The sequence below is a fragment of the Columba livia genome, chromosome 15, assembly GCF_036013475.1.
Source record: "Columba livia isolate bColLiv1 breed racing homer chromosome 15, bColLiv1.pat.W.v2, whole genome shotgun sequence".
NCBI lineage: Eukaryota > Metazoa > Chordata > Aves > Columbiformes > Columbidae > Columba > Columba livia.
Window position 1 is genome coordinate 1,511,399 of NC_088616.1, and position 26,531 is coordinate 1,537,929.

Below are 26,531 nucleotides of genomic sequence, written 5' to 3' on the forward strand. Positions count from 1 at the left end.
GTAATTTCCAATGGCTCAATATTGGAACTGGGGACTGCTTGCATTGTGATACAGGTATCTGGGTGCCTGGAATTCACTCATCTAGCAGCCCAGATTAGCTCTTTCTCCGATGTTTGGGATGAATTTGGAGCATTCTGTGCTGTTCTGAGGGTGGCACAGCAAAAGTGAGACAGAAGGACCTCAGTCACATCAATCTTCATAACATTTTGTTTCTCTGCATGTTATTATTGTGCATAATTTTTGACTTATATTTTCAGACTCATCTTTTGAGCATTTTTATCCAATGGTAGGTGGTTTCCTTGAATTCAAGATGATATTAGATAACAATGCAATCATTCACATTTAGATTAAGAAAGCATCTTATGCTCTGCAAAACCAGCCTTTGTGCACTGCTGCCTTACCCATCGCTGGGGCTGCTGCTTGCTAAAAGAATGTAGGGAAATATAGATGTCTTTTTAACTTATGTAAAGTAATTATTTGATCAGTAGTTTACCCTCTCTTTTATTAACATATTGTGTTGAATGTTAGAGATCGTCTTGGGAAAATGCCAGAAGAAAAATATCAATAGAGACAAAAGTTTTGCATTTCATTTTGATTCTGTGAAGTTACAAGTATAAGTTTTATATTGCAAAGGTATTTGGAAGATAAACAACAAATGCTGCTGTTGATGAGTGTTTCTTTTCTTTGTTGCAGTTATTTATACGGGAGCTCGTTAGAAATCTTTTTAACGAAGGGAATGATGTATATCGAGAAGGCGATTGGAGAGGATCACTGAATCACTATACAGAAGCTATAAATATCGCTGATTATGCTAATTCTGAAGAAATCCATGTTTCTGATGATATTTTAGAGAAGTTGCACGTGAACAGGATAGCGTGTTTTTCTAACCTGGTAAGCTGCTCTTCAAACTGGGATTTCTCAATGCAGTTACACAGTGTGGAGACACCAAAAGGTTCCTAGTGAGCGAAAAGCTCTTTGTGTTGGCTCGAGAATTGGCGTTTCAAATCATCGTTTTGCTGTGCTCTTTTAATATCTTATTTTTACAAGTATAATCATTGCAATATTTTGTTAGTAATACTAGAATATTATCATTTAAGAAGTCATATTAGGCTTGGAAGTTGAGGGAACAATATTTTTATCCATTTATACTGTTGAGTGCTGCTTTCTCTGTGGAATAAGAGCTAAATTATCTTCAAAACTGTTATTGGTTTTCCCATAACTGGTGGCCCTGCTGCTTTTTAGTTGCATGAGCCGGTGACTTAGCAACACGCAGAGCGCAGTGGCCTTGGGGAATGTTTTATAATGTTTCAACACCTTCATCTAATACAGTTTAAATTTGGTATTTGAATGCTAGTAGTTCTGATTAGTGCCTTTTTTTCTTTCATCTCGTAGGGATTGCATGAAGAAGTTCTGGAAGACTGTGAGATAGCATTGAGATTGAACGAAAACAACTTCAGAGCTCTCTATCGGAAAGCAAAAGCTTTGAATGAACTGAGAAGTTATAAAAAGGCTTATGATGCTGTAGCAAAGTGTTCTCTTGCTGTGCCACAGGTAGGTAAATTCTATATTGATGATGATTTTTAAAGGTTTAATACAGAACACATATATTTACACCAAGACCATTTAAGGTTTTTTGATAGGTTTGGGGTTTTTTTAATGCAGAAAAGTATTTTTTTGATTCCTCCATGAATTATTTTGTGTTGTGGAAGTGAAGGCTGATAGGGATTTCAGGCCCCAAGCTCAGTTTGTTGTGCCAACTTTCAGCAAAAGAAACAGCGAACTCGCAGTGGGGGTCGAGTGCCATAAACCTTGGTGATACAAACTAAACCCACTGGTTGTGGTTTGAAATTCTATACAGTTGTGAGGTTTTGTTTTGATTTTTTTTTTAAAGAACGCATCAGATGCAATCCTGCAGCATTTTCAATGTAGTTTCACCGCAAATTAATCTAATTTGGCTCTCTGAGACACTTCATAATGCCAACTAAAATGCCTCACCTCCATCCCTGGGAAACTGATGGAATGACTTCTCCTTGGTGCCATCTCAAGGCATATCAGGGATAAGAGGGTCTTGTATCTGGGCTGGAACAACCCCAGGTTCCAGTATAATTTGGGGAATGACCTATTAGAGAGCAGTGTAGGGGAAAGGGACCTGGGGGTCCTGGGGACAGCAGGGTGACCATGAGCCAGCACTGGGCCCTTGTGGCCAGGAAGCCAATGGTACCTGGGGTGGGTTAGAAGGGGGTGGTCAGTAGGTCAGAGAGGTTCTCCTGCCCCTCTGCTCTGCCCTGGGGAGACCACACCTGGAATATTGTGTCCAGCTGTGGCCCCTCAGTTCCAGCAGGACAGGGAACTGCTGGAGAGAGTCCAGCGCAGCCACCAAGATGCTGAAGGGAGTGGAGCATCTCCCGTGTGAGGAAAGGCTGAGGGAGCTGGGGCTCTGGAGCTGGACAAGAGGACACTGAGGGGGGACTCATTCATGGGGATCAATATGGAAAGGGGGAGTGTCAGGAGGATGGAGCCAGGCTCTTCTGGTGACAACCAGTGATAGGACAAGGGGCAATGGGTGCAAACTGGAACACAGGAGGTTCCACTAAAATATGAGAAGAAACTTGTTCCTTTTGAGGGTGGCAGAGCCTGGCCCAGGCTGCCCAGGGGGTTGTGGAGTCTCCTTCTGTGCAGACATTCCAACCCGCCTGGACACCTTCCTGTGTAACCTCATCTGGGTGTTCCTGCTCCATGGGGGGATTGCACTGGATGAGCTTTCCAGGGCCCTTCCAGTCCCTGACACTCTGGGATTCTGAGAGGATGATTAAGAGATTGAGTTCAGACACGCATTCCTGATTGGATCTAAAATGCTGATGGAAACTTTATATGCTTTGCTGGAACAGACCGGTCACAGGACAGAACACTGAGCTGCATTTTTTTTCACCTTTCTACATCAAAACGATGGTGAAGTGGCTGGACAGCTCTGGAGTTCTTCATATAGAGAAGGTTTCGGTTGTGTTTCCAAAGACGCAGCAGTTTATCTGAATGCGTAACTGTGGACTTTGGATCCTCACTTTGAACCTCCAGATCTTAATGTTTTCACTTCAGGTTTATGTGCCTTCACATAAGTTCTATGAATGCTTTTTTAGCTGTAGGACACATTCTGAAAATGAAATCTTAAAAAAATTTAAATGGATAGTTAGTGTAACTATAGGACAGAGTGAAATACAAGCAGGTTTTTAACTCCGCTTTCTAGTTGTGTGGTGCCAAAATACAGAGTTCTCATTAAATATTCAGCAGTGTTATGTAGTAGCTGACATGATGGGAACCAGAAATCTGGCCTTCAATTTGTGTCAAAATAAACTGATCCCATCGCCTCAAAAACCAAGCACCCTCCCCAAATGAACAGGCAAAAATACCCCCCCAACCCAAACCAACCAACCAAACCCACTAAAACCAACCAAGCCAAACCAACCAACCAACCAAACCTACCAAAACCAACCAAGCCAAACCAACGCCACACCACTTCTCTGAGCTTCCCTAGTGTTGGAAAACTCTTTACATCATTTTAAACTCAAATGGATGGAACAGAAGGACACTGTCCGTTTTCTGAATATTTAAATATTCCACATATTGCATTAATTTTGCTTGATGGTAGCTGTATTTTTCAGCGTTAGCTTACAGCCCCATCAGAATAGACTGAGATGTGAACAGATGTCTCGGTTAGAAGACAATACATGTAAATTATGAATTTTTGTCTTTTAGGATGAAAGTGTGATTAAGCTTACCCAGGAACTAGCTCAAAAACTAGGGTTAAAAATAAGGAAAGCATATGTAAGAGCAAAGGTAAGATTTTATTTTAACGTTTCACACCGAGGTTTCCCCCTCTTGATATCAATTTGGTACTTAATGAACGTATGTTTTCATTGCAGCCACCCTCCGCAAATGCAGTTTCTAGCGATGTGTCAGCTCAGGTACAGTTTTACATGTTCCAAGCGCAATCTGAACTTAAACTAAAGGGAATAATTGTTTCATAATTTGGTGACATTGAAGTGTAAGTTGTGCAAGTGACATTTGATAGAAGATGATGTTATTTGGGATGTCAGGCTGCTGTTATCTTTGTGTTCCGTTTTGCTGTGTATTGATGGCAGACCAGGAGCTAAGATTATCATTCAAGTTGTCTTTGTAGAATAAACGCTAGTTAAACAACTAAATCCAATGCAACAAATAGATTTACTTTTAAAGTATTGAGGCAAGGGCATAGTTATTGTGCTTGTTTATGTATTTATTTTATTTTGTAGACAGCTATCAAAGTGAAGGGTGCCCTTTAATTTATGCATTTGTCCAAATTTGACCTTCTTTAGAACCTGAACTTGCATTTATCTTGCTGTTTGTAGTGTGTCTGAAGAGCAGTAATGAAGAGGTATTAATCTTTGTCTTACAGACTTTTTTCACAGGAATATAGACAATTTAGCTGTAAATGAATAGGAACAGCTCACTTAAGATACTATTTAGACTCTTTAATTCCCTAAAGCGTCACTCTCACTTTGGCTGGTTGGCTGCAGGTTTTCAGTGATGCTGTGGGTTTCAGTGTGCAAATGGATGCTTTATCTAAACACCTGTTTGACCATTAAATTCCAATAGACTTCATAAATGTCAGATTTTATAAAACCTACATTTGAGGACTTAAATGCTCAGTCTGTAACTATGTATTTGAAAAATTTTAATGGCTCTTGTGCAAAGCACTGAGAGGTGTTTTTTTTTTCTCACTTACAGAATTCTTCTTCTGTAGAAGATATTGAGTTAGGTGAGTCTTGTCGTGTTGCCATATTAATGCCAGGAAGCTAGATATGCCATGCAGATCTACTTGTATTTGTTATGGAATTTCCTACGAAAATTCTTGTCATTTGAAAGAGCGACGGTAAAAAGTCTGATCTTCTTATCTCTAAAACTACGTATTTGAGTGATGAAGCAGATTTCCTTTCGGTCTCCTCAACTTGATATAATTGTAACTGCTCTATAGTGATAGTCTCTTTAACTTGGAAGAATAGTGAGGGGAGAATATACCAAAGATGTAGTAAACTATCAGGTGTGGAACTTTTCCTTTCTTTTGTAGTCTGAGTAACAAATAAACAGAGATATAAGTGCATATGAATTGGAAGTTAGTGGAAGCTGGAAACATTTCATGTGGTTTTGCTTAAACATTTGTCATGTTTCTCTACTCCCTCACCCTCCCACATTGTCAGTTACACAAGGTAGTTTTACATCTTCAGACAAAAGTTGCAGTGATTCCTATCTTACCTCTTTCAGATTTATCTGACCAGAAGCAAGAGATGGTTTCTGCTGCTTCTCCATCCAGCTTTGTTTCCGAAGCGTCTAAGGTGTCGTCAGTACCTGCAGCATCGTTATCTTCTGTCATGCCTCTTCAAGTGGAAAAGGTTTCTTTGCCTTCCGCAGTGTTGGCAAATGGAGGGAATGTTTCTTTCTCTATGCCAGAAGCATGTTTAGATTGTGGAGATGGAGATATAATTATTGGGGAAGAACTTGATGAATTACTTGATTCTGTGCCTGACCCAGATGAAAGTGTAATGGTAAGATTTTTTGGTTTTCTTTCTCAAAAGACTGTCCTTATGAGTGGACATGGTGGTGTTTTTATCAAGTGGTGAAATGTGAGTTAACTTTCCGAGTAACATTGAGCTGTTTCTCCACGGTTGGGTTGAATCTCAGGTGCAGCTTCTTGCAAATGTGGCTGTGAAGATAGCAGGACCCAGCAGAGCCCCAGGGACAATTACACTGGGTTTATGTGTTGGAAAACCTGAGCGAGGTTGCTGGGGAGAGACGCTACTTCAGAAATACAGCTCCAATACTACCATAGCGGGAGGGATACCACTGCCAGGAGGGACTGTGAAAAGTAGATGTATGAAGTCTGGGCTACTGCGTATTTATTAATGTTTTTGTGGTGCAAACGAGCCCGCTCAGAACCTGAGAGCGTGTTGGAGTGCCCACCCTGTAACTGCACTAACTATGGTTAAACTTCTGCTGAAAGCTTTGCTGTGGTCTTCTAGTGCGTTCCCTCGTGTCTCTGCAGTCAGAGCTTCGTGCAGATCCACCTCCTGGGCAACAAGAAATAGTCAGACCATCACTAGTCTATCTTTTTATATTTTTTAGAAGAGATTATTAGAGAAATGGAGGCAGATGAATAATTGTAAATGACAGGGTTGTTCAGAGCTAGAGCAGACAGTGAAGGCTATGGAGTTCCTCAGCTGTTAGTCAGAAAGAGAGCTCTGATGGAGGAGCAGAAGTGGCTGAACTTTTGTTCCTTTAAACCTCTCAAGTTCAGCTTCCAGGGCTGGAACACCAACACTTGGCAGCAATAACAGGTATATAAAACCTTCGCAAAAACTTTACTGGAAGAAAGGCTATTGCACATTGTGTTCTTGGGTGGGTTTTTGCTGTGTGTGAACATTCTTTTTGAATTCCTTTATTTTTTCTTCTCCCAGCAGACTCCAGGAGCCAGAGGACCTATTCCTGCAGGCAGCATAGCTCCCGCCGTACCCTTCTCTGCCTCTTTGCTGGGGACACTGCCAGTTAGCGCAGGATTTGTTCCTTCACCTTCTCTTTCAGAAATCTTTCCGCAGCCTTTGGCTTCTTCACTGGAAAACTTTTGTTCACCATTAAGCACCTTTTCAATCAGTGACCCCAAAAGAGGTAAGAAATGAGTCTTAATATGGCGAGAGAGAGTTGTGCATGAGCCAACTGGTTGTTGTTTGTAACGTATGGATTTTCACAACTCTTCAGTAACATTTAACACTTAACATTTGAGCTGTGCTCAGAATTTTTGAGAGTATTGATAATTTATACATAAAGCTTTTGTTTACTTGCGATCTGCATAAGCATGCTCACTCTGTTCAGTTTTGCTGCATTTGTTGTACAATTTATTTGGTTGAGGTGAATAAGTATAAAGAAGGAACTGCATTCCTTCAGACTTTTTAATATAAAATAAAGGTGTTCTTATGGTTTAAACCACTTCTGATGATTTGGCAGTATCAAAAAGTTCTAACAGGCTGATATAACCGTGTACTCTGAAAAGATACCAGTATTGCATGTTTGCATTCAAACTCTAGGGACTATCATTATGTACTGAAATCAGGTCTGTGAAATAACAAGATGCAAATAGCCAGTGAACTAAAGAAGATTAAAATAAAGGTTTGTCTCTACTAACCAGTGTTACAGGAGCATGGTCGCCCTAGAAAAAGCCAAATTTACAAAATAAAATTTAAAATAAGAGAATCCTTTTAACCCTCTTTTATCTGCTCATTTTTGATAGTCAGGTGTTGCTTATCTGCCCTTTTTGCACTGCACACGTTCTTCATGTTGCTTCAGCATACGCCTGTGAAGCTACTGCTGCTGGTAATCGGATGGTTATATTGGAGATGATTTCCTAGTGATTTTTTGGCCCAGATGTTTACAAAGAGCTTTTACATCATTGAAAAAATAATTTGAACAAACAAAAAGAACTTTGGTATTTGTCAAAAAAACCCCAAAGCTTTGATACTTCTGCTTCTCAGGCATGAGAAATAATTTTTTGCATAGCGTGTTTTGGGGAATGAAATAATTAAAAGTTCTTTTTATTCCTTTAGACATCTCAAATTCAGCTTCTAGGGATGGAACACCAACACTTGGCAGCAATAATTCCCCATTGTTTGTAAGTATTTTTCACGTCTTCTTTCACATCAGTTCAAATGTTAATGCCGTGTTGGCTTAACGCAGATCTTAATTTTTACTTAAAAAAGCATGTCTTGCTACATGCGCAGTCTGTGCTGGTGTCACAGAGGCCCCCCGAGGTTAGTTTAAGGGACAACAGGGTCCAAAACAACTTGTATTACACCGGTGAGAAACAGGGTTTAGCACTCCAAAAGTGACTTGAATACAGGTTCGGATATCGGTTGAGGAAAATTATGAAGGGTCAGCAACTAATACAACAGGAGTTCCCCAGAGTGCATGCACGTGGCTCCACCAGAACAATGCCGGAGCCGGCCCTGAGTCCGGGCAGAGTCCACACCTGCCTGAACACGGTGTGGGGTTATTGTAAAGGGACACACGTACTCGTACTGAGTACGGAAAGTGTACACTCGCCATCCTGCGAGGGGAAATTTATAATACACTCGCAATCCTGCAAGGAGAAACACATGTGCAAATGTGCACGGAATATTACACGTGCTTATGTGGAAGCACGGGAGGAAAATACACCCGCGATTCTGTGAGGATTAATTTGTACACGTGCTCGTATTGAGCACAGGAAGTACGCGTGCAAATGTGCACGGAAAGTATCAATACACGTGCAAATGTGCACGGAAAGTATAAATACACGTGCAAATGTGCACGGAAAGCAGATACACTCTCAATCCCGCGAGGGTTACTTTTCCTCACACCGTGGCGGCAAGGCAAGCGGAGTCTCCGTCCCGGGGGGGCAGTGGCTCCTGGCGGCAGCGGCTCAGCTCGTGCTCCACGAGATCCGCGCAAGGGGCGGAATCTCGACGGGAATCCCGTTTTTACAGCCCGATCAGATCTGACTGTGGGCATTCCAGAAGCTTCTCTGCACCCCCACACTGGCTGTGGGTGCCCCTGGCGCTTCCAAACATCCCCCACACTGGCCCGGGCACCCAGCGGCTCCCTGGTGCCTCTGCGCTCCCTTCTCCTGTCTCTTAACGGCCCTGGCCAGGGGCTCTGGGGCCAAACAAAAGCAGCTGTCAGGCTCAGGCAGCAGAGAGAGAGGGGGACATAGCGAAGGAGGGAGGGGGACAGAGGGGGGTTTGCATTCTGCCACAGCTGTGTATACAGCTTTTGCATCTCCCCTTAGACATGTGCTTAAGTTTGTATTATTGATTTTTTTTTTTTTTTGTGTAGTCCTTTTTATGCTTTAAAAAACCCACATTCAGTAGGTTAAATTTTGATTGTAAATAAATTAAATTATACAGATCGAGTAAAATGTGCTTTCTTCCAACAGATAAATGGCCCTAGTAGTTTGTTTGGGTCTGAAAATTACATGGGAATCGCAGGCCAAACTAGAAATGACTTTTCAAATGTTTTTAGCAGTGCAACTGCTAATATGCCAGTATCTTCAGCACTTGCGGGAAGAAACCCATTAGAAGGCACACACGAGCTAAGACAGGCCTGCCAGTTATGTTTTGTTAAAAAAGGTAAGGGGCTTTTTGGACTCTACTGGATTTTGTTTTCTCTTTTTTTAATTCAAGAGCATACGCTTGAAATTGTAGTGTTGATAAGTTAAAATACTGTTGGCTTCTAAACAGTGTTAACCCTGACTTGCTCTTTGCAGATGTAGTACGATCTTGTTATTAAGGAACCGGTAAAATGTTTCAGCAGCTCTTTTATCTTCTTTCTTCTTGTCTTTATTTCCTATCCTAATAGATTCTCCATTCCTAAAACTGCCCCAAATGGCCACACGCTCTCCCCAGCCCGTAGGTTCACTACGTAAGGCCGTTCACGTTCTGTATCCGCTTTCGTCCCAGCCCCCAGGGTCTTGTGAAGAATGACACCTTTGCTCAAGACTAAAAAACACTTGCAGTGCTCCCTCTGATTGGCCCCGGGGAATTGAACCGCAGTTCAAAGTACCTGGTAACCTTCACATCCCGTCTCTTTTATTGTTCTTTCAAACTAATTCTAAATCGTAATCCTGAGGCTTCCAAACCCGAGTAATTATTAACTCCACTGTATTGACACAAAGGATCTTAACCAGTGTTGGGCTTTAACGTAACTAATCTTAGGCCTGAGCTGTTGCTGTTGAACAGAGCCGTATTCTAGGGGCAATGGCTTTTATTAAAACTAATCTTAAAAATAGGTATCGTTGATATTGATACACTAATAAAGTGCAGCGTCCTAATGGATCGTCTAAAGAATTGTATCAAGACATTTGCGGGATGACTATTGTCGTTTTAAGAACTTTTATATTAAAGTTATTTTTACAAGAAGAATCCACGAAGTGATGTAAGAAAAACTACAGAACACGTTCTGTTAAAAGCAGGAGCTATAAGTTTTTGGTAGAACTACTTTAGCATATTCCTTTCTTGACTTTTTGTATCAAAGCATCTTTTTCTTCTGTTTCTTTGCATCTCTGTAAAAGCCTTCAAGCATCCCCTGCTTTCACTGTCTACATTTGAAATGGTTCTGTTCCATCAGCTGCTTCCCTGGGGAACTGGGTCACGCTCTTTTTGTAGTCCCTTAAATAGCAAAATCCCCTGAGCGTTGCTCGTCTTCAGCCTCACTCCCTGATTTCTCAACATTAGTGGTAATAAAATCTTCACTTTAGGGTCACTCTAAAGACAGAGTTTAGACATATTTTTGCTGCCAAAATCACCAAGTTCTGGGATTGGCATTCATATTTTGGCACGTGTGTACTTCTTACCTAGCGTGTTTTGTCTCTGAACACCGTAACTGTTCTAATACAGTAGACGTTGAAGGTTAAGAGAGCCATTTACCGATCCTTGGAATTTGTTTGCATTGACTTCTTATAAAGAAGCAATTTAAGCTTTAAATTAGTGTTAAGGAAACGTATACTTTGGGATTTGAAAGAAGGCAGCAACTTGTTGCTGTCCCAAAGTAATCTTAAGGTTGCAATGCAGCATCTTTCCCCAAATAACCTGTATTATTTTTCTTGCCGAGACTGGTCCTTTAGTAAGTATTCATTTCTTTCCTGTTCTGCTCAACATGGCTGTTAATGACTTTTGCTTCTTCAGAGTTGCTGGTGCAAGTAGGAATTCTATACAGTGTGTTCGTGTACTTCGCTTTCGGGCTTATGTGCCAGGCTATGTATGGAAATGTTCAAATAGGCTGCAATGTATGTGAATGTAAGCAATTTTCTGGGATTGTTTCAGGTCCCAAATTATTGGATTACGCTTACCATCCCAGTTTAGAACATAAATGTAAGAAGGATATTTTAATTGGCAGAATAAAAAACTCTGAAGATAAATCTTGGAAAAAAATACGTCCAAGACCTACAAAGACACAGTATGTGGGACCATATTATATATGTAAAGGTAAGTGTTCTACACAGTCAGATGTTAATGCCTACACTCAAAGTGCTAAACACTTTGCCACAGTGAAGGATAGAATGAGTTTTTATTCTCACTCATGGGAGGTGGAGAAGGAGGTTCACCCATATTTTGACTGTTAATGTAATTAATGCCCAGGACTTCATCAGAAATAACTTTGTTCTTCATCAGGAATAACTTTGCTTCCAAGTGCTGGTCTATTACTATTCAAAACAACAACAAAGCATTCTTGTTAGACTTCTGCCTCTTCTTACCATGTAAGCAAGTGTCAAGGTTTAAGGCAAGGCAGCAATAAACCGTGGCAGACGCTCCCTGTTATCCCCTTTACCTCCCGCCACCCCTTCCTTTAGATCGGAAAGATGATAAGAAAGATAAGGGGAAAGGAAGAGAGACTTAGACTTCAAGTTGGAGAGTTTTAAAGGGTTTTACCAATGCTACTAACAAATAGAGAATATATACAAACATACAAAGCCAATGTCAGGTGGTGGGTGCGGAGCTGCGTCACTGCGCAGCAGAGCTGGGGCTGCGGGGCTGGCGGCTCCAGCAGCTGCAGCTCAGGCCCCGGGAGTCCCGGGCGGGACTGCACAGCAAAGCGGAGCCTGGCTGCAGGATGCGGGGCCTGAGGGCTGTGGATCACAGACAGACAGACAGACGGGGCCTCTCTGGATGCCGGCCGTGGGCCAAGAGAGACAGACCCCGTGGTCACCCTCTTATATAGGGGTATGACGATTATGGGATGGAATACTTCCGTTGGTCAGTTCTAGTCACCTGTTCCATCCACCCCTCCTCAAACACGCCCCTCTCACAACGGAACGGGGAAAACTTATCAGTCTTTCTTGGCCACCATAGTAGTAAATCTAAACACGAGCTTCTTCAGCATCCCGTTGGTCTCTTGTCAGCACCGAGTGCAGCATCCTAGGAAAAATATGCAGCTAGAACTCAGAGGAGTACAGCCACCTAGAAGAACTGAGCTGAAAGAAACAGCACTGAAGGAGAACCGGTCTGGTTTTTAACAAAACCAGGACAGCAAGATGCCTCGTGGATTAATTTACAACTACATCTGACTGTATTTAAGCAAAGGGTATTCTGGGTTCTCAGTGTTGTTGCCTTCAACCAGACAAGGGCAGTTGCAGGAGGTGTTGCCTCAGCCTTTCTGAGCCGTCTCACATTTTCAGCAAGTCATTCAGCATAAGGTTTTGCTTCTGTCTGCCGGACTTCAGTGACCCATTTACAACAGGCTTAGCTTCTTTATGAAAAACATTTGAAATGGAGATAGGGGAAGCTTTAAGATTAATTTCTAGTAACAGCTGTGTAAAAGCAACGTCATATTCAATGTTACCGTTCCAGATGTTGCTGCTGAAGAGGAATGCAGATACCCAGGTCATTGCACGTTTGCCTATTGCCAAGAGGAGATCGATGTGTGGACGCTGGAGCGCAAAGGGGCTTTAAATCGAGAAGCTCTTTTTGGAGGAAATGGAAAGATCAACTTGACCGTGTCTCGACTTCTTCAGGAACATCACGGATTATTTATGTTTCTTTGTGAGGTGCTGCTTTATTTCTAATGACACAATAAAAATTATAACAGAGAATAAAATTGCCTGGGAAGAAATGCTTTGTTTTGTAAACTCTGCAATGCATGGTCAGTAATAATCTGGCTAGCTTTACATTGAAGTCTGTGTTAAAACCTTTAAGGTATATTTTTAGATGTATGAAATACAGACTCTATAATTACCTGTTTTTGTATTCCAGAAATGTTTTGATCACAAACCCAGAATAATAAGCAAAAGGAACAAGGATAACTCGTCTTCTTGTTCTCACCCTGCTATGCATGACTTTGAAGATAACAAGTATGTCTGAAACACCATCTCTTTAAGTTTTAAATGAAAAGCAAAGGTTTCTGGGAATTTTAAAACATTGACTTTGATTTCTTACGTGTTGATAACTTCTCTCCTTGGCAACTGACTGTTATGTTTGGTGGTATTGATGAGGCAAAGGTACTGAACAAGGATTGTCTCATGTAACTAAATGGAAAATGAACTGTTTCTTCATCATGTATTCAAAATGAGTGGGATCCACCCTCATGTTTGAATCTGACTGGTTTTGGTGGCAGTTTGTTAATAGCTTATCTGCCTGGTGACCTGCTTTGAGGTAAATAAATGTGCGATGTTAAATTAATATAGGAATTCATAAGTTTGCTCATCCTTTGGCCTATTTTGCTTATTTTGCTGTAGCTTTAACTCAGGTAAGAACAGGTTTACCTTAATTACCGCATCTGAGAGAGACCATAGTCCTTACTAATCCAGTTGATTAAAAAATAGTAAGAGGAAGGTGTCTTTTAATCATTCTTCGCAAGTTAACAAAGACTTCAGAGTCGGTAATAGTGTCAAGTAACTTTTGGAGAACTCATAATCTTACATTTTTATATGATGAGAGCATTTTAGTTGCTTGTTTTGCATTCCGCTCCCCTGCTCCGAGGCAACACCAGAGCTGTAAGAGCTCGGCTGCTCCATGGTGCGTTTAACTCTTTCCTCAGTGGTGCTCTATAAAACGCACTTGTGTTTGTAATGAGACCGGATAACGAAAGAGGACACGAAATGCTTTCCCTCCTGGAAACCAGTGATCCAGTTGGGTTGAATTCAGTCATGCTTTGCAAAGAGGGACCTCTGGTTTCACAAGAGTACTGTTCCTTTTCCTTGGTTTACTCAGCCTAGAAAAGATCATTAGCTGCTACTTCTTTCACTTTCTGATTTCAAGTAAAAAGTGATAAAAAGACATTTGAATAAGCTATGAGGAGGGATGGTTATTTTATGTGTTTTTCCACACAAGAACAAAGTAATTTTAAGGAGTATCTAAAACTGACTGTTTTCAAACAGGTGCCTTGTCCACATTTTGCGAGAAACTATGGTGAAATATTCCAAAATCCGCCCTTTTCAAGGTCGATGTCAGCTTGACCTGTGCAGACACGAGGTGCACTACGGCTGCTTACGGGAGGATAAATGCTTTTATGCTCACAGTCTGGTAGAGCTTAAGGTCTGGATAATGCAAAAGGAAACAGGTATGTTTGGTAAAATGCTCTTCTTCCTCTTCATTGCAGTGCCGCTTCTTCCTTGTCCCAACTCCCTTCTGACACCAGCTACTTGGGATCAGAGCAATCACTTACAATTTGCTGGAATCTTTCATACAGTATATGCAATGAACAGTAATGTACATATGATCAAATGTATTGAATACGCTACTAGCTTTTCAAAATCAGCAAGGCCAAACTGCTCATTATTATCAGATTTTCTTTTTCTTGAAATAAAAATTCTGGGGGGAGAAAAAGTCTTTTTAAGAAAGCCCTGAGCAGTTATTAAACTCCAGTCAAACTAGATTTGTTTTTATTTTAAACCTGGAAAGTCTGGAAGATCTTGATCGGATTTCTTTTTCACAGAGCACTGAAAGAAAAGCTTGAAATATTTTATTTATATAATTGTTTCCCTCTATCCCCCAGTACAAGAATAAGGTCTTTCAGCAGTTAAACCTTTCTTTTAGCTTAGTGCTGTTCTGATATTCTTATATAGTGAGTCAGAAAATCACAGAATCCCAGAATGTCAGGGGTTGAAGGGCCCTGGAAAGCTCATCCAGTGCAATCCCCCCATGGAGCAGGAACACCCAGATGAGGTTACACAGGAAGGTGTCCAGGCGGGTTGGAATGTCTGCACAGAAGGAGACTCCACAACCTCCCTGGGCAGCCTGGGCCAGGCTCTGCCACCCTCACCAGGAACAAGTTTCTTCTCATATTTTAGTGGAACCTCCTGTGTTCCAGTTTGCACCCATTGCCCCTTGTCCTGTCACTGGTTGTCACCAGAAGAGCCTGGCTCCATCCTCCTGACACTCCCCCTTTCCATCTTGATCCCCAGGAATGAGTCCCCCCTCAGTCTCCTCTTGTCCAGCTCCAGAGCCCCAGCTCCCTCAGCCTTTCCTCACACGGGAGATGCTCCACTCCCTTCAGCATCTTGGTGGCTGCGCTGGACTCTCTGCAGCAGTTCCCTGTCCTGCTGGAACTGAGGGGCCACAACTGGACACAATATTCCAGGTGTGGTCTCCCCAGGGCAGAGCAGAGGGGCAGGAGAACCTCTCTGACCTACTGACCACCCCCTTCTAACCCACCCCAGGGACCATTGGCTTCCTGGCCACAAGGGCCCAGTGCTGGCTCATGCTCATCTCGCTGTCCCCAGGTCCCTTTCCCCTACGCTGCTCTCCAACAGGTCATTCCCCAACTTACACTGGAACCTGGGGTTGTTCCTGCCCAGATTCAAGACTCTACACTTGCCCTTGTTCTATTTCATTCAATGTTTCCCTGCCCAGCTCTCCAGCCTGTCCAGGTCTCTGATGGCAGCACAGCTTCCAGTGTCACCACTCCTCCCAGCTTGGTGTCATCAGCAAACTTGCTGACAGTCACTCTATTCCCTCGTCCAAATCATTGATGAATATATTGAATAATACCGGCCCCAGCACTGCCCCCTGAGGCACTGCACTAGATACAGGCCTCAACTGGACTCTGCCCCATTGACCACGACTCTCTGGCTTCTTCCCTTCGGCCAGTTCACAGTCACCTCACTACCTGGTCATCCAGACCGCACTCCCTCAGTTTAGCTGTGAGGATGCTGTGGGAGACTGTGTCAAATGTTTTACTGAAATCAAGATAGACCATGTCCACTGCTTTATCATAATCTCTCCACCTCGTTATGTCCTCATAAAAGTCAATGAGGTTGGTCAAGCACGACTTCCCCTTGGTGAAGCCATGTTGACTGCCCCTAATGACCCTCTTACCCCTGATATGCCTTGAGTTGGCACTAATGAGGAGTTGTTCCATCACTTTCCCAGGGATGGAGGTGAGGCTGACCGGTCTATAGTTACCCGGATCTTCCTTGTTGCCCGTTTTGAAGACTGGAGTGACATTTGCTTTCCTCCAGTCCTCAGGCACCTCTCCCGTTTCCCAAGACTTGGCAAAGTTCACTACTCTTGCTCTCAGTAGCGTACGTTTTGATAAATCTTAGGTATTTTTCTGTTCTTGCCCGCTCAGGACGTTCAGGCTGCTTTTTGTTGATCTTGCTTGTTTTTCTTGGCTTCTTTGAGGATAAGAAATTTTACTACTTCGTTTCTACCCGATGCTGTTGAACACGATGTCTCTGTTCATTCCTTGGTCGTGTTCCAAGCTCTCCGCGACCCTCTTTTTTTTAAAATCACTAATTTATCAGTAAATAATTTGTACCACACAACAGTTGCTCCTTCTTCCTGCCTTGCTGTGTGTGCCAGCAGTATTTCCCATATCAAGTGATCACGTTGGGTTGGTGTGATGCACAGAGGAAAAAGGGAAATGTGCAATCCCAAAATAAAGGGATAAATAATAATAAATAATAAATCCCCCAAGAAATTCTAATTAGCAAGGCTTGTTTAAGCCCTTGGTAAAGAAGGCAGGGACAATCTAGTGTGTCAGCTTGGATTTTGGGTCGTTTTTCTGTGGTCTGTAACACAATGCAGCTTTTCGAATTAGACTGTCATTAGAGGTTTAGTACATTATGTTTAAATAAATACTCAAAGGTGCACCTTATTTGAGCAATTGATAATTAAAAAAAATTAAGTTTGCTTTTCAATGTGATGATATATACAATATTTCTGGTTTGGAGCCCTTCATGAGATTCTTTGTGTGTGTGTGTAAATGTATGTGTATGTATGCAATATATAAAAAGAAAAATAGGTAAAAGTTTTGGGGCTTTAGTAGCATTCCAGTTTTGGGACAACAGTCAGAAGCGCTCAAGAACTTTTCCTCTTTCTTTACAGGTATTTCACATGACACCATCGTTCAAGAATCCAAGAAACACTGGCAGAACGTAGAGGCGAGTGCACATGGATCACAGGTATTTTCATTTTTTGATTGCACTAATCCTGCAGTGCCCTTGGTGATGATTCTTTTTCTGTGTCCGTGTATAATGTCACTTATTTTAGAAATTACTTTCTTAGTGCTCTCTCCAAATCTGTTTCAGTGTAGGTTTTCTTTGGCTTGCTCCACTTATACTAAAACGCCTGCTTTGCTTTTATGCAATTCCCTTTTGCTTTGCTTATTCTGTCATGGGTGGCACGTAAAACCGAAATATAATTTCAAAGTCAGCTGCCATAGGGGCAATTAATTATCTTTTCAATATGTAGGACTTTTATGTGTTTAGTTTGTGTATGTTTTCATGACTTCTTATATATACCTAAAGCAGAAATAAGCTAAATAAACGCATTTGTTAAGAAATGTCCAGTTTGAAGTTACAGACTAAACTATTACAAGGCGTGCAGTGTAACATCAGCTTCTGGACGTGTTGTAAACTTCTATTGTAGGGGGTAATTCATAATTATGTATGGATTTCTTTGCAGATACAAAATACCTTTTATTGTTGTTGTTATTTTTTTGGCTTAAGATCCTTGGGAACCAAATGAAATCTGGAACACTTAATTTGAAGATGAAGTTTGTTTGTAGGCAGTGCTGGAGAAATGGCCAAGTTAATGAGCCGGACAGAAACAAAAAATATTGTAGTGCAAAGGCAAGACACCCGTAAGTAAGATCAAACAGGGACATTTTTACCATTTTGTCAGCCATTTGAAACCTCTGTTGCAAAACTTTAGTACTGCTTTAAAAGAGTTGGACAAGGAATCAAAAAACCATATTGAAGCAGAACACAGTCATCTCTTTGTAGTATGTTAAAAACTGGTGTCACAGAGGCACCCCGAGGTTAGTTTAAGGGACAACAGGGTCCAAAACAGCTTGTATTACACCGGTGAGAAACAGGGTTTAGCACTCCAAAAGTGACTTGAATACAGGTTCAGATATCGGTTGAGGAAAATTATGAAGGGTCAGCAACTAATACAACAGGAGTTCCCCAGAGTGCATGCACGTGGCTCCACCAGAACAATGCCGGAGCCGCCCCTGAGTCCGGGCAGAGTCCACACCTGCCTGAACACGGTGTGGGGTTATTGTAAAGGGACACACGTACTCGTACTGAGTACGGAAAGTGTACACTCGCCATTCTGCGAGGGGAAATTTGTAATACACTCGCAATCCTGCGAGGAGAAACACACGTGCAAATGTGCATGGAATATTACACGTGCCTATGTGGAAGCACGGGAGGAAAATACACTCGCGATTCTGTGAGGATTAATTTGTACACGTGCTCGTATTGAGCACGGAAAGTACGCGTACAAATGTGCACGGAAAGTATAAATACACGTGCAAACGTGCACGGAAAGCAGATACACTCTCAGTCCCGCGAGGGTTACTTTTCCTCACAGCCGTGGCGGCAAGGCAAGCGGAGTCTCCGTCCCGGGGGGGCAGTGGCTCCTGGCGGCAGCGGCTCAGCTCGTGCTCCACGAGATCCGCGCAAGGGGCGGAATCTCGACGGGAATCCCGTTTTTACAGCCCGATCAGATCTGACTGTGGGCATTCCAGAAGCTTCTCTGCACCCCCACACTGGCTGTGGGTGCCCCTGGCGCTTCCAAACATCCCCCACACTGGCCCGGGCACCCAGCGGCTCCCTGGTGCCTCTGCGCTCCCTTCTCCTGTCTCTTAACGGCCCTGGCCAGGGGCTCTGGGGCCAAACAAAAGCAGCTGTCAGGCTCAAGCAGCAGAGAGAGGGAGATGTGTCTGCTCCTTCCATAGCGAAGGACGGAGGGGGAGAGAGGGGGTTTGCATTCTGCCACAACTGGTAATGAGAAACTCTTCAGGGTCTGGTTTTCTGTTTTTTGGTTTTGTTTTTTTTAATTTGCAGTTACAGTCAAGGCTTGATAGAATTTAATTAAATCTCAAATATATGATGAAAACTTTATAAAGAACCTTTCAGGGCTTTCCTGGTTCTGTTTCTGTTCACACAGTGTGTCTTTTTGTAATAGTATTTTCTTTCGTTGAATGCCTGTTTTCTAGATGGACCAAAGATTGCCGTGTGGTGCTTGTCATGTCTAATGAACGTAAGAAGTGGATGAACATTCGTCCCCTCCCCGCAAAGAAACAAGTGCCTCTGCAATTTGATGTATGTTAACCCAAAACTAATATTTTAGTTATAAAAAAATAGACTAACTGGAAAATACTGGTAATGGGGCTGGTTTCATCAGTTCTGCAGAAATTCCCCTGGGAGCTGGTGAGAAGATGTTCATAGCGGTTGTACAAGGTCCAGCCTTAGAAAAGCAATGACTCGCATGTTACTACTGAAATGTTTTCTGATCAGTGCAAGTTAATTTTTTAAGTGATATAACTACGTTCTTACTATTTCCAGTGACTATTTCAGAAATAGTTGGAATATATCTGTGGTCTGGTAATCTGGAGGCAAAAAACAGTCACAGTACTTGCTTCCAGGAGTTTGCTTTTTTGAACTACAATATATGATTTTTTAAATAAAATAAACTAAACATGATTTTTCAAGTGTCTGATTGGGAGGAAAACACTAGTGAAGACTGAAAACAATTTTTCTAGTATCACTCATTTCACTTTATCTTGATTGTTTTTTGAATTCCCGTTCCAGTTGTGCAATCATATTGCTTCAGGCAAGAAATGTCAGTATGATGGAAACTGCTCCTTTGCTCACAGTCCTGAGGAAAGAGAGATGTGGACCTATATGAAGGAGAACAGCAGTAAGTAGAAGAGTAAATCTAGCACGTTGTAAATCTCACTGCTCTGCTTTTCATTCTTGTTCCTCAATTTCTTTTTAATCCAGTTTCTTTCACTGTCTTTTGTAGTAAACCTTGCAGGTGCCTTTTTCTTTAAATTTGGATAAGCCCAGACTGGGTATTCAAAACCAATATTAAATAAAGATAGCCATGTGATGTATTTGTTGCTTGATGTGTGTTTTAACAATGAAGTGGCTTGTATCAAATTTTTTTAGATGTCTTTGAAATAGTATATTGAACCATTCAGCAATATAGGCTGGTGTTGATGCTCTGTTGCCATGTGCACGCCCTGGGATGCTGTTGATATCAAATAAGCTGTTCACGGAAGAATTCTGCCCCCCAGGGGATTTGCTCGAAATTACTATTCACTTTCTGACGTTGATTTGTTATCTCGTTGGAGTGTTACAGGCGAGAAATAATTGAAAATTGGAAGTGCTGAATGACGTAAATGATAATATCTTATATTTAATAATAGATTAAATAATAATAGATTAAATTTACCAAGGACTGTAGCACACTTTAGATTAGTGCTTCGAAATCAGGTACTGATACACAGTGCCACAGTTGTTATCTGTACTTGGGGTGCCTGTTAGAAATGTGTAACATCTGCATAAATAGGCAGAAATGGGTCTTGGTAAGTAGCCAGAGATTCTGGATGACCAGGTAGTGAGGTGACTGTGAACTGGCTGAAGGGAAGAAGCCAGAGAGTCGTGGTCAATGGGGCAGAGTCCAGTTGAGGCCTGTATCTAGTGCAGTGCCTCAGGGGGCAGTGCTGGGGCCGGTATTATTCAATATATGCATCAATGATTTGGACGAGGGAATAGAGTGACTGTCAGCAAGTTTGCTGATGACACCAAGCTGGGAGGAGTGGTGACACTGGAAGCTGTGCTGCCATCCAGAGACCTGGACAGGCTGGAGAGCTGGGCAGGGAAACATTGAATGAAATAGAACAAGGGCAAGTGTAGAGTCTTGAATCTGGGCAGGAACAACCCCAGGTTCCAGTATAACTTGGGGAATGACCTATTAGAGAGCAGTGTAGGGGAAAGGGACCTGGGGGTCCTGGGGACAGCAGGATGACCACGAGCCAGCACTGGGCCCTTGTGGCCAGGAAGCCAATGGAACCTGGGGTGGGTTAGAAGGGGGTGGTCAGTAGGTCCAGAGAGGTTCTCCTGCCCCTCTGCTCTGCCCTGGGGAGACCACACCTGGAATATTGTGTCCAGTTGTGGCCCCTCAGTTCCAGCAGGACAGGGAACTGCTGCAGAGAGTCCAGCGCAGCCACCAAGATGCTGAAGGGAGTGGAGCATCTCCCGTGTGAGGAAAGGCTGAGGGAGCTGGGGCTCTGGAGCTGGACAAGAGGACACTGAGGGGGGACTCATTCCTGGGGATCAATATGGAAAGGGGGAGTGTCAGGAGGATGGAGCCAGGCTCTTCCTGGTGACAACCAGTGACAGGACAAGGGGCAATGGGTTCAAACTGGAACACAGGTATTCTGCTTAAATTTGAGAAGAAACTTGTTCCCGGTGAGGGTGGCAGAGCCTGGCCCAGGCTGCCCAGGGAGGTTGTGGAGTCTCCTTCTGTGCAGACATTCCAACCCGCCTGGACACCTTCCTGTGTAACCTCATCTGGGTGTTCCTGCTCCATGGGGGGATTGCACTGGATGAGCTTTCCAGGGCCCTTCCCATCCCTGACACTCTGGGGTTCTGTGATTCCTCTAGGCTCCTGTCTCCAAACTCTGCAACTGTCTCCATGGTCTTTCCTTTTCTCTTCTTGCAGTAGGTGGGGACTGAATTATACTCAGTCATTTATCTAGTATTCTCAAACTCTTGCCTTAATTGCTAATTACTTATTTTAGCTTCTGCTCTCATTAGTTCAAGACTTGGAGAAGTTGTATGACATATGGCTAAAAAGTCAAAAACCCGAAAAAGGAGATGATACAGCCGCACAGGCAAACAAAGAAAACGGGAAGCAAATTCACATGCCGACTGACTATGCTGAAGTGACAGTAAGTAATCAGAGGTATAAATTCACGCATGTGGGGCTTTGGGTGTTTGTTTCCTGCTCCAGCCCCCTAGTCGGTAACATATGTCATCGTCCTTATTTTCTTGGTGCTTCCTCAGATCATTTCTAGCTACGCTAAATGCAAACTTTAACTGATTCTGTAAGGCGGTTCTTCTGAATCCTCTACAGCCGATGGAGGTCATAAACTTCAGGTGATTGCTTAAATAAATATAGCTGTTTAGATAAGCAACAATTGACAGGGCAATGTGAAGAAAACACTCAAAATGTATTAGGAGCAATTCCGTGCTTACGGTATTGAATTCTTAATATTTTGTTTTCAAATTCCCTGTGAAACAGGTGGATTTTCACTGCTGGATGTGTGGGAAGAACTGTAATAGTGAGAAGCAATGGCAGGGTCACATTTCTTCTGAAAAGCATAAAGAGAAGGTTTTCCACACTGAGGATGATCAAAACTGCTGGCAGTATCGCTTTCCAACTGGATATTTTAGCATTTGTGATAGGTATGTGGCTTTTAAGATGTCAACAATGCTGAAAAATGACAGTTCATAGCAGAAATAATTAAGGTGATAACTAGTTTTGACAGACGATGTTTCTAATGTTTCTTGCTCTGCATACATCTTTCAACAAGAAGCTAATAATGACAATATTTTAACACGTACTGTTAGAACTCAGGGAGTGACAAGGTGAGTCGTGGCATCAAATTAATTACCTGCGTGATGTTAATAAAGGGTTGCAAGCTTATTGCAGCTGTGTGAAAGATTGTTGGTATTATTACAAGTTTACTGAGGCATCTGCATATTGATTACCTGTGCAATGCAAGAAAAATACCCAGCTGGACATGGGTATGGGAGCTTTAAGGCAAGTAGAAATGTTGGTAGCATCCAAACTACTTTGCTAAAACTGAGTATTTCTTACTGGAAATCGTTGGAGCGTGTGGAAGGGCACGTGCAAGATCGGTTGTTTTTTCCCAGCACTGCTGGGAAAATTTAGATAACAAAGGGTGATTAGTGAGTCAAATATTTTAACAATAGTACTTATATGGCTGAGTTATATGATAAGAATTTACCTGATAATTTGACCTGATGAAATTAAAGGTTTGAAGCATTGAATTACTCAGTAAAGTAGCAGTCTGAAGAACAGAAAAAAAAGAGCCATCTCTTGTCCTCTATAAATATTTGACAGCTGAGAAAGAAAAATACAATCAAATGCTAAACAGAGTTAGTATTGTCTTACTTAAAAACTAAATACTCCTCCGCTTATTTTTTTGGTGCGTAATATTGTAGTGTATTTGAAAAACACAACCAGATAAAAATACCTCGATGCAATAGTGATGACGATAATTCTGTGGAAACGCTGTTTGAAATCTGTCTTCGCAGATATATGGCTGGTACTTGCACTGAAGGCAGCAACTGTAAATTTGCCCATGGAAATGCTGAACTCCGTGAGTGGGAAGAACGAAGACAAGTTTTAAGAATGAAGCTCAGCAAAGCAAGGAAAGATCACTTGATTGCTCCCAGCGATAATGACTTTGGAAAATATAGTTTTTTGTTTAAAGATTTAAACTAATACCGAGATGACACATACATGTTATCAGCTGGAAGCATAAACCAGAAAATTTGACAATAATCAAAAGCATGTGACAGAAAAGCTGCAGGTTTTCTGCTTTTATTGGCATATATTGTTCCTCCTGAACAGCAAAATATAGTAGATTTAGGGGGATTGGGCAGACCTGTCTATGCTCTCGTGAAACAGAGTGGTGGTTAAAAAAATCTGAAGTATTATGTGCTTACTCACCTTCTGTTGGACAGACAGTTAGGAAATAGAAGGGGAGGAAGAGCGGTTATAATATCTAGGAAGCCCCCTAGTATCAGTCCTTCAGTTGAAAAACTTCAAGGTATCAAGGTATTACAAAACAGAGTGTTCTGGGCTACGGAGACAATGACGGATGCAAATTCTTCAGATCTTTTAATGGAGAGGATTTGTTTAAAACAAAGTTTGCTACTTATCTATATGTAGGTTGCTAAAAAGGATTTTCTTATTAAAGATTTTAAACAAAATAACCATTTAACTGCAATATATGTTGAATGGGTATTTTTTTTCTCTATTTGTATGTTTCAATATAATTTACTGGAAAAGGATCTTGGGAGGAAAAAAAGTATTAATTTTTGAAAACGAAGTAGTTAAAATTCTGTTTCTTGGTCTTTGCTGTTTAAATGATGATTTTGAAAGATTACACTTGTATGTCAGTATCGTGTATTACTGTATGGACTAATGTTGCCTGTAATAAAGAGACCTTTACACAAAGCTGTTTTCTGCATGTATCCTCTCAGGATTGAGATTTTGTAGAAAAAACCAACCCAGTGATTTGGTTATTAGCAAAAGCTTGAGCACCCGTAGTTTGAAATGGAATCAGTTGGTATTTGTGTCTCCAGCTGCTTGTTTGCAGTTTTCTGTATTGTCTTTAGCTCATCACAGTCACTAAGATAACAAAACCAGCCAGCTAACCTGGGAGGTGGGCGCGCGTTTTGGAGCTGCTGGGACGTGTTTTCAGCCTTTTGGTTTAGGGCATGAACCCACCCCCGGGGTGGGACTTTGATTCCCCTCCACGGGCTGAGGTGACTTGTGACTGAGGAGCCTTTGGGCCATGCAGTTCCTGGAGCTTCTCCTGCATTCTGGCTCCTCTGCAGATCAGGTTTTCCAATTGCTTTGTGTGGGGTTTTTTCCTCCTTTTTTTTTTACAAAGCTTCTTTCAATCACTCATTCGAACTAGCTAAAGCTAGGATTCTTCTTTTCCCTCGTGCCTCCCTTCTCCCTGGAGAATATTCTTCTGTTGCTGGCTGCCCTTATATTATTAGAAGAGCTTTAAGAATTACTTCAGTAGTTTGAATGTAGTCACTGGCCATATATTGTGTGTGTAAAAGGTGTTGAACCAAAGTTCAGTGATACCCATACAGGTGACCAGCCTGCCTGCTGTGCCCCTTTCACAGCACAAAACAAAAGCACAAGGAGTATTACAACATCACCCTCTGTTGCGGTGGCTGTTCCTTCTGTGCCGGGCTGAGGTTCACGGGATGGGGTGTGCAGATCAGTCGGCTTGGTGCTTGGAACAGCGCCTGCTGCAGCGCTCACTTCTTACCTTGTTTGTAATAACCTGCTTGAAATAGAGTACGATGGACACTGTTATTTCTGTAACAAAACCTGGTTGTATCGTGTGCCTTTCTGAATTGTTTTCTAAATTTTATGCTTTCATTGTTTAATGTAACTGCTCTGTAAATTACTGGAAGTAATTCTCGACGAAACTAAACATGAAATCCTTGTTCTGTATGGACGGTGTGAAGTGTTTAATGATTCCGGGGGGGTCGGTGTTGCCAGAAACGGCGTTACCGGGGGATTTGTTCCCGCTGCTCCCGGCCAGGGGAGTTTGACAACGTCCTGACGAGCAGCCGAGGCGAGCTCAGGAATTCCTGACGAGTTTCTCCTCAGGCCGAGGGCGGCTCCACAGAGAGACCCGCTCCCCCCTCGCCTGCCCTCCCTTCGCCTTCCCCGGGCTGCCGGCTGCCCCCGCCGGGCCGGGCCCGGCCCCTGTGCGCCTGCTCGGGGCGGCGCGACGTGTCGGCGGCGGGTTGGCGGGCGGAAGGGGCCGCCCCGGCGCGGCTGACAGGCGGGCGGTGGAGACGTGTGCGAGCGGGAGCGGCCGGGCGGCCCCGCACCCCGCCCGGGCCGGGGGTGATGTCGTTATGCGGTGGCTCCGGCCCCTCGGCTGCCCCTCGGCTGCGGCCCCGCGCAGCGCAGATGGCGCGGCGGCCCGAGCTGCTGTGCGGCGCTGCCATCGTGCTGGGCTGCGCCTTCCTCGTCGCCCTCAAAGTCACCTGCAGGTAATGGCGGGGGCAGTTCGGGGGAGCGGGCGGGGGCCGGGCGGGCCTGGGGAACGCGGGGCCCGGCCGAGGGACACGGCCGCCCGGCGCCCTTCCTGGAGGCGGTGGAGCCCGGCGGGCGGGGGCAGAGCCGCCCGCGGGGTCCCGCCCCGGGCCTGCGGGTGCCGAGGCGGCTTGGGCCGGGCCGGCCGGGCCGGGGGTTCCCGCCGCCCGTCTACTCGCGCTGCGCTCGGGCCCTGTCAGGACGGGGGACAGACAGACAGACAGACAGACAGACCGACAGACCGACCTTTCTCCCCAGCCCACCACACGCGATCCCCGTGGCAACGGCGGCCGCCTCGTGTGGTGGAACAGCGTCCCAGCCCGCGGGGCGGCGGGACCCGGGGACCGCGGCGGGCAGGGGCTGGCGGGGCAGGGGCTGGCGGGGCAGGGCCGGCGGCCCCGGTCCCCGCGCTGGTGTCTGGGTGGCAGAGAAGCGGCGGTGTTTTTAGGACACGTATGTACGTCTTCCCTGGAGGGTGTCGGGGTGTGGCGGCGGGTACGGGGCGCACACACGCCGGAGAGGCAGGCGCTTTGTTGAGAAAGCTGTTTTCTGTGTCTCCGGAGGATAACTCGCACCTCACGCTGTCACAGGAGGGCTGAGGGGCCCAGGGCTGAACCCCTTTCCTCAGCGTGCCCAGCCGGCTGTCTTGGCAGGAGGGGACAGAGGGGACACAACAGGTCTCTTCTGGCTCATGTGTTAGAGCCAACACCCCCGGTACCTGCACCTGCTTCAGACAGAAGGGTGCTTTGCTTTTTTAAAATATCTTATTTTCCCAGTGTGGTGGTGCTGCTCTTGGGAGCTGGAACTTTGTTGGTCGCAGAAGTCTCTTTGGTTCCCGATTGCCGGGAGCCCGGTGTC

General features: G+C 43.7%; 2 protein-coding genes across 7 annotated transcripts in view; both read left to right on the forward strand.

The window, feature by feature from the left end:
• ZC3H7A (zinc finger CCCH-type containing 7A) overlaps positions 1-25,079 on the forward strand; it is a 33,423-nt gene extending 8,344 nt beyond the window's left edge. The window contains exons 4-23 of one of the 3 annotated variants that reach the window (XR_010466271.1): positions 694-891; positions 1,393-1,551; positions 3,751-3,831; positions 3,918-3,959; positions 4,762-4,792; positions 5,296-5,576; positions 6,486-6,693; positions 7,626-7,690; positions 8,993-9,185; positions 10,878-11,039; positions 12,402-12,598; positions 12,804-12,901; positions 13,928-14,109; positions 16,878-16,954; positions 17,501-17,634; positions 18,997-19,102; positions 19,592-19,700; positions 21,589-21,738; positions 22,092-22,255; positions 23,132-25,079. Coding sequence is in view for 2 of the 3 variants with exons in the window: in XM_065030433.1 (XP_064886505.1) it covers positions 694-891; positions 1,393-1,551; positions 3,751-3,831; positions 3,918-3,959; positions 4,762-4,792; positions 5,296-5,576; positions 6,486-6,693; positions 7,626-7,690; positions 8,993-9,185; positions 10,878-11,039; positions 12,402-12,598; positions 12,804-12,901; positions 13,928-14,109; positions 16,878-16,954; positions 17,501-17,634; positions 18,997-19,102; positions 19,592-19,700; positions 21,605-21,738; positions 22,092-22,255; positions 23,132-23,321 (2,811 nt within the window). In the remaining variant the exon portion in view is untranslated. The remainder of the gene's footprint in view (positions 1-693; positions 892-1,392; positions 1,552-3,750; positions 3,832-3,917; positions 3,960-4,761; positions 4,793-5,295; positions 5,577-6,485; positions 6,694-7,625; positions 7,691-8,992; positions 9,186-10,877; positions 11,040-12,401; positions 12,599-12,803; positions 12,902-13,927; positions 14,110-16,877; positions 16,955-17,500; positions 17,635-18,996; positions 19,103-19,591; positions 19,701-21,588; positions 21,739-22,091; positions 22,256-23,131) is intronic. The other 2 variants (XM_065030433.1, XM_065030434.1) reach the window with 2 other exon arrangements.
• Positions 25,080-25,382: 303 nt separating this feature from the next.
• The window catches only part of TXNDC11 (thioredoxin domain containing 11), a 30,216-nt gene continuing 29,067 nt past the window's right edge, over positions 25,383-26,531 (forward strand). For 2 of the 4 annotated variants that reach the window (XM_065030435.1, XM_065030437.1), the window contains exon 1: positions 25,383-25,630. In XM_065030435.1, coding sequence (XP_064886507.1) covers positions 25,485-25,630 — 146 coding nt within the window. In that variant the 5' untranslated portion in view covers positions 25,383-25,484. The remainder of the gene's footprint in view (positions 25,631-26,531) is intronic. The other 2 variants (XM_065030436.1, XM_065030438.1) reach the window with 2 other exon arrangements.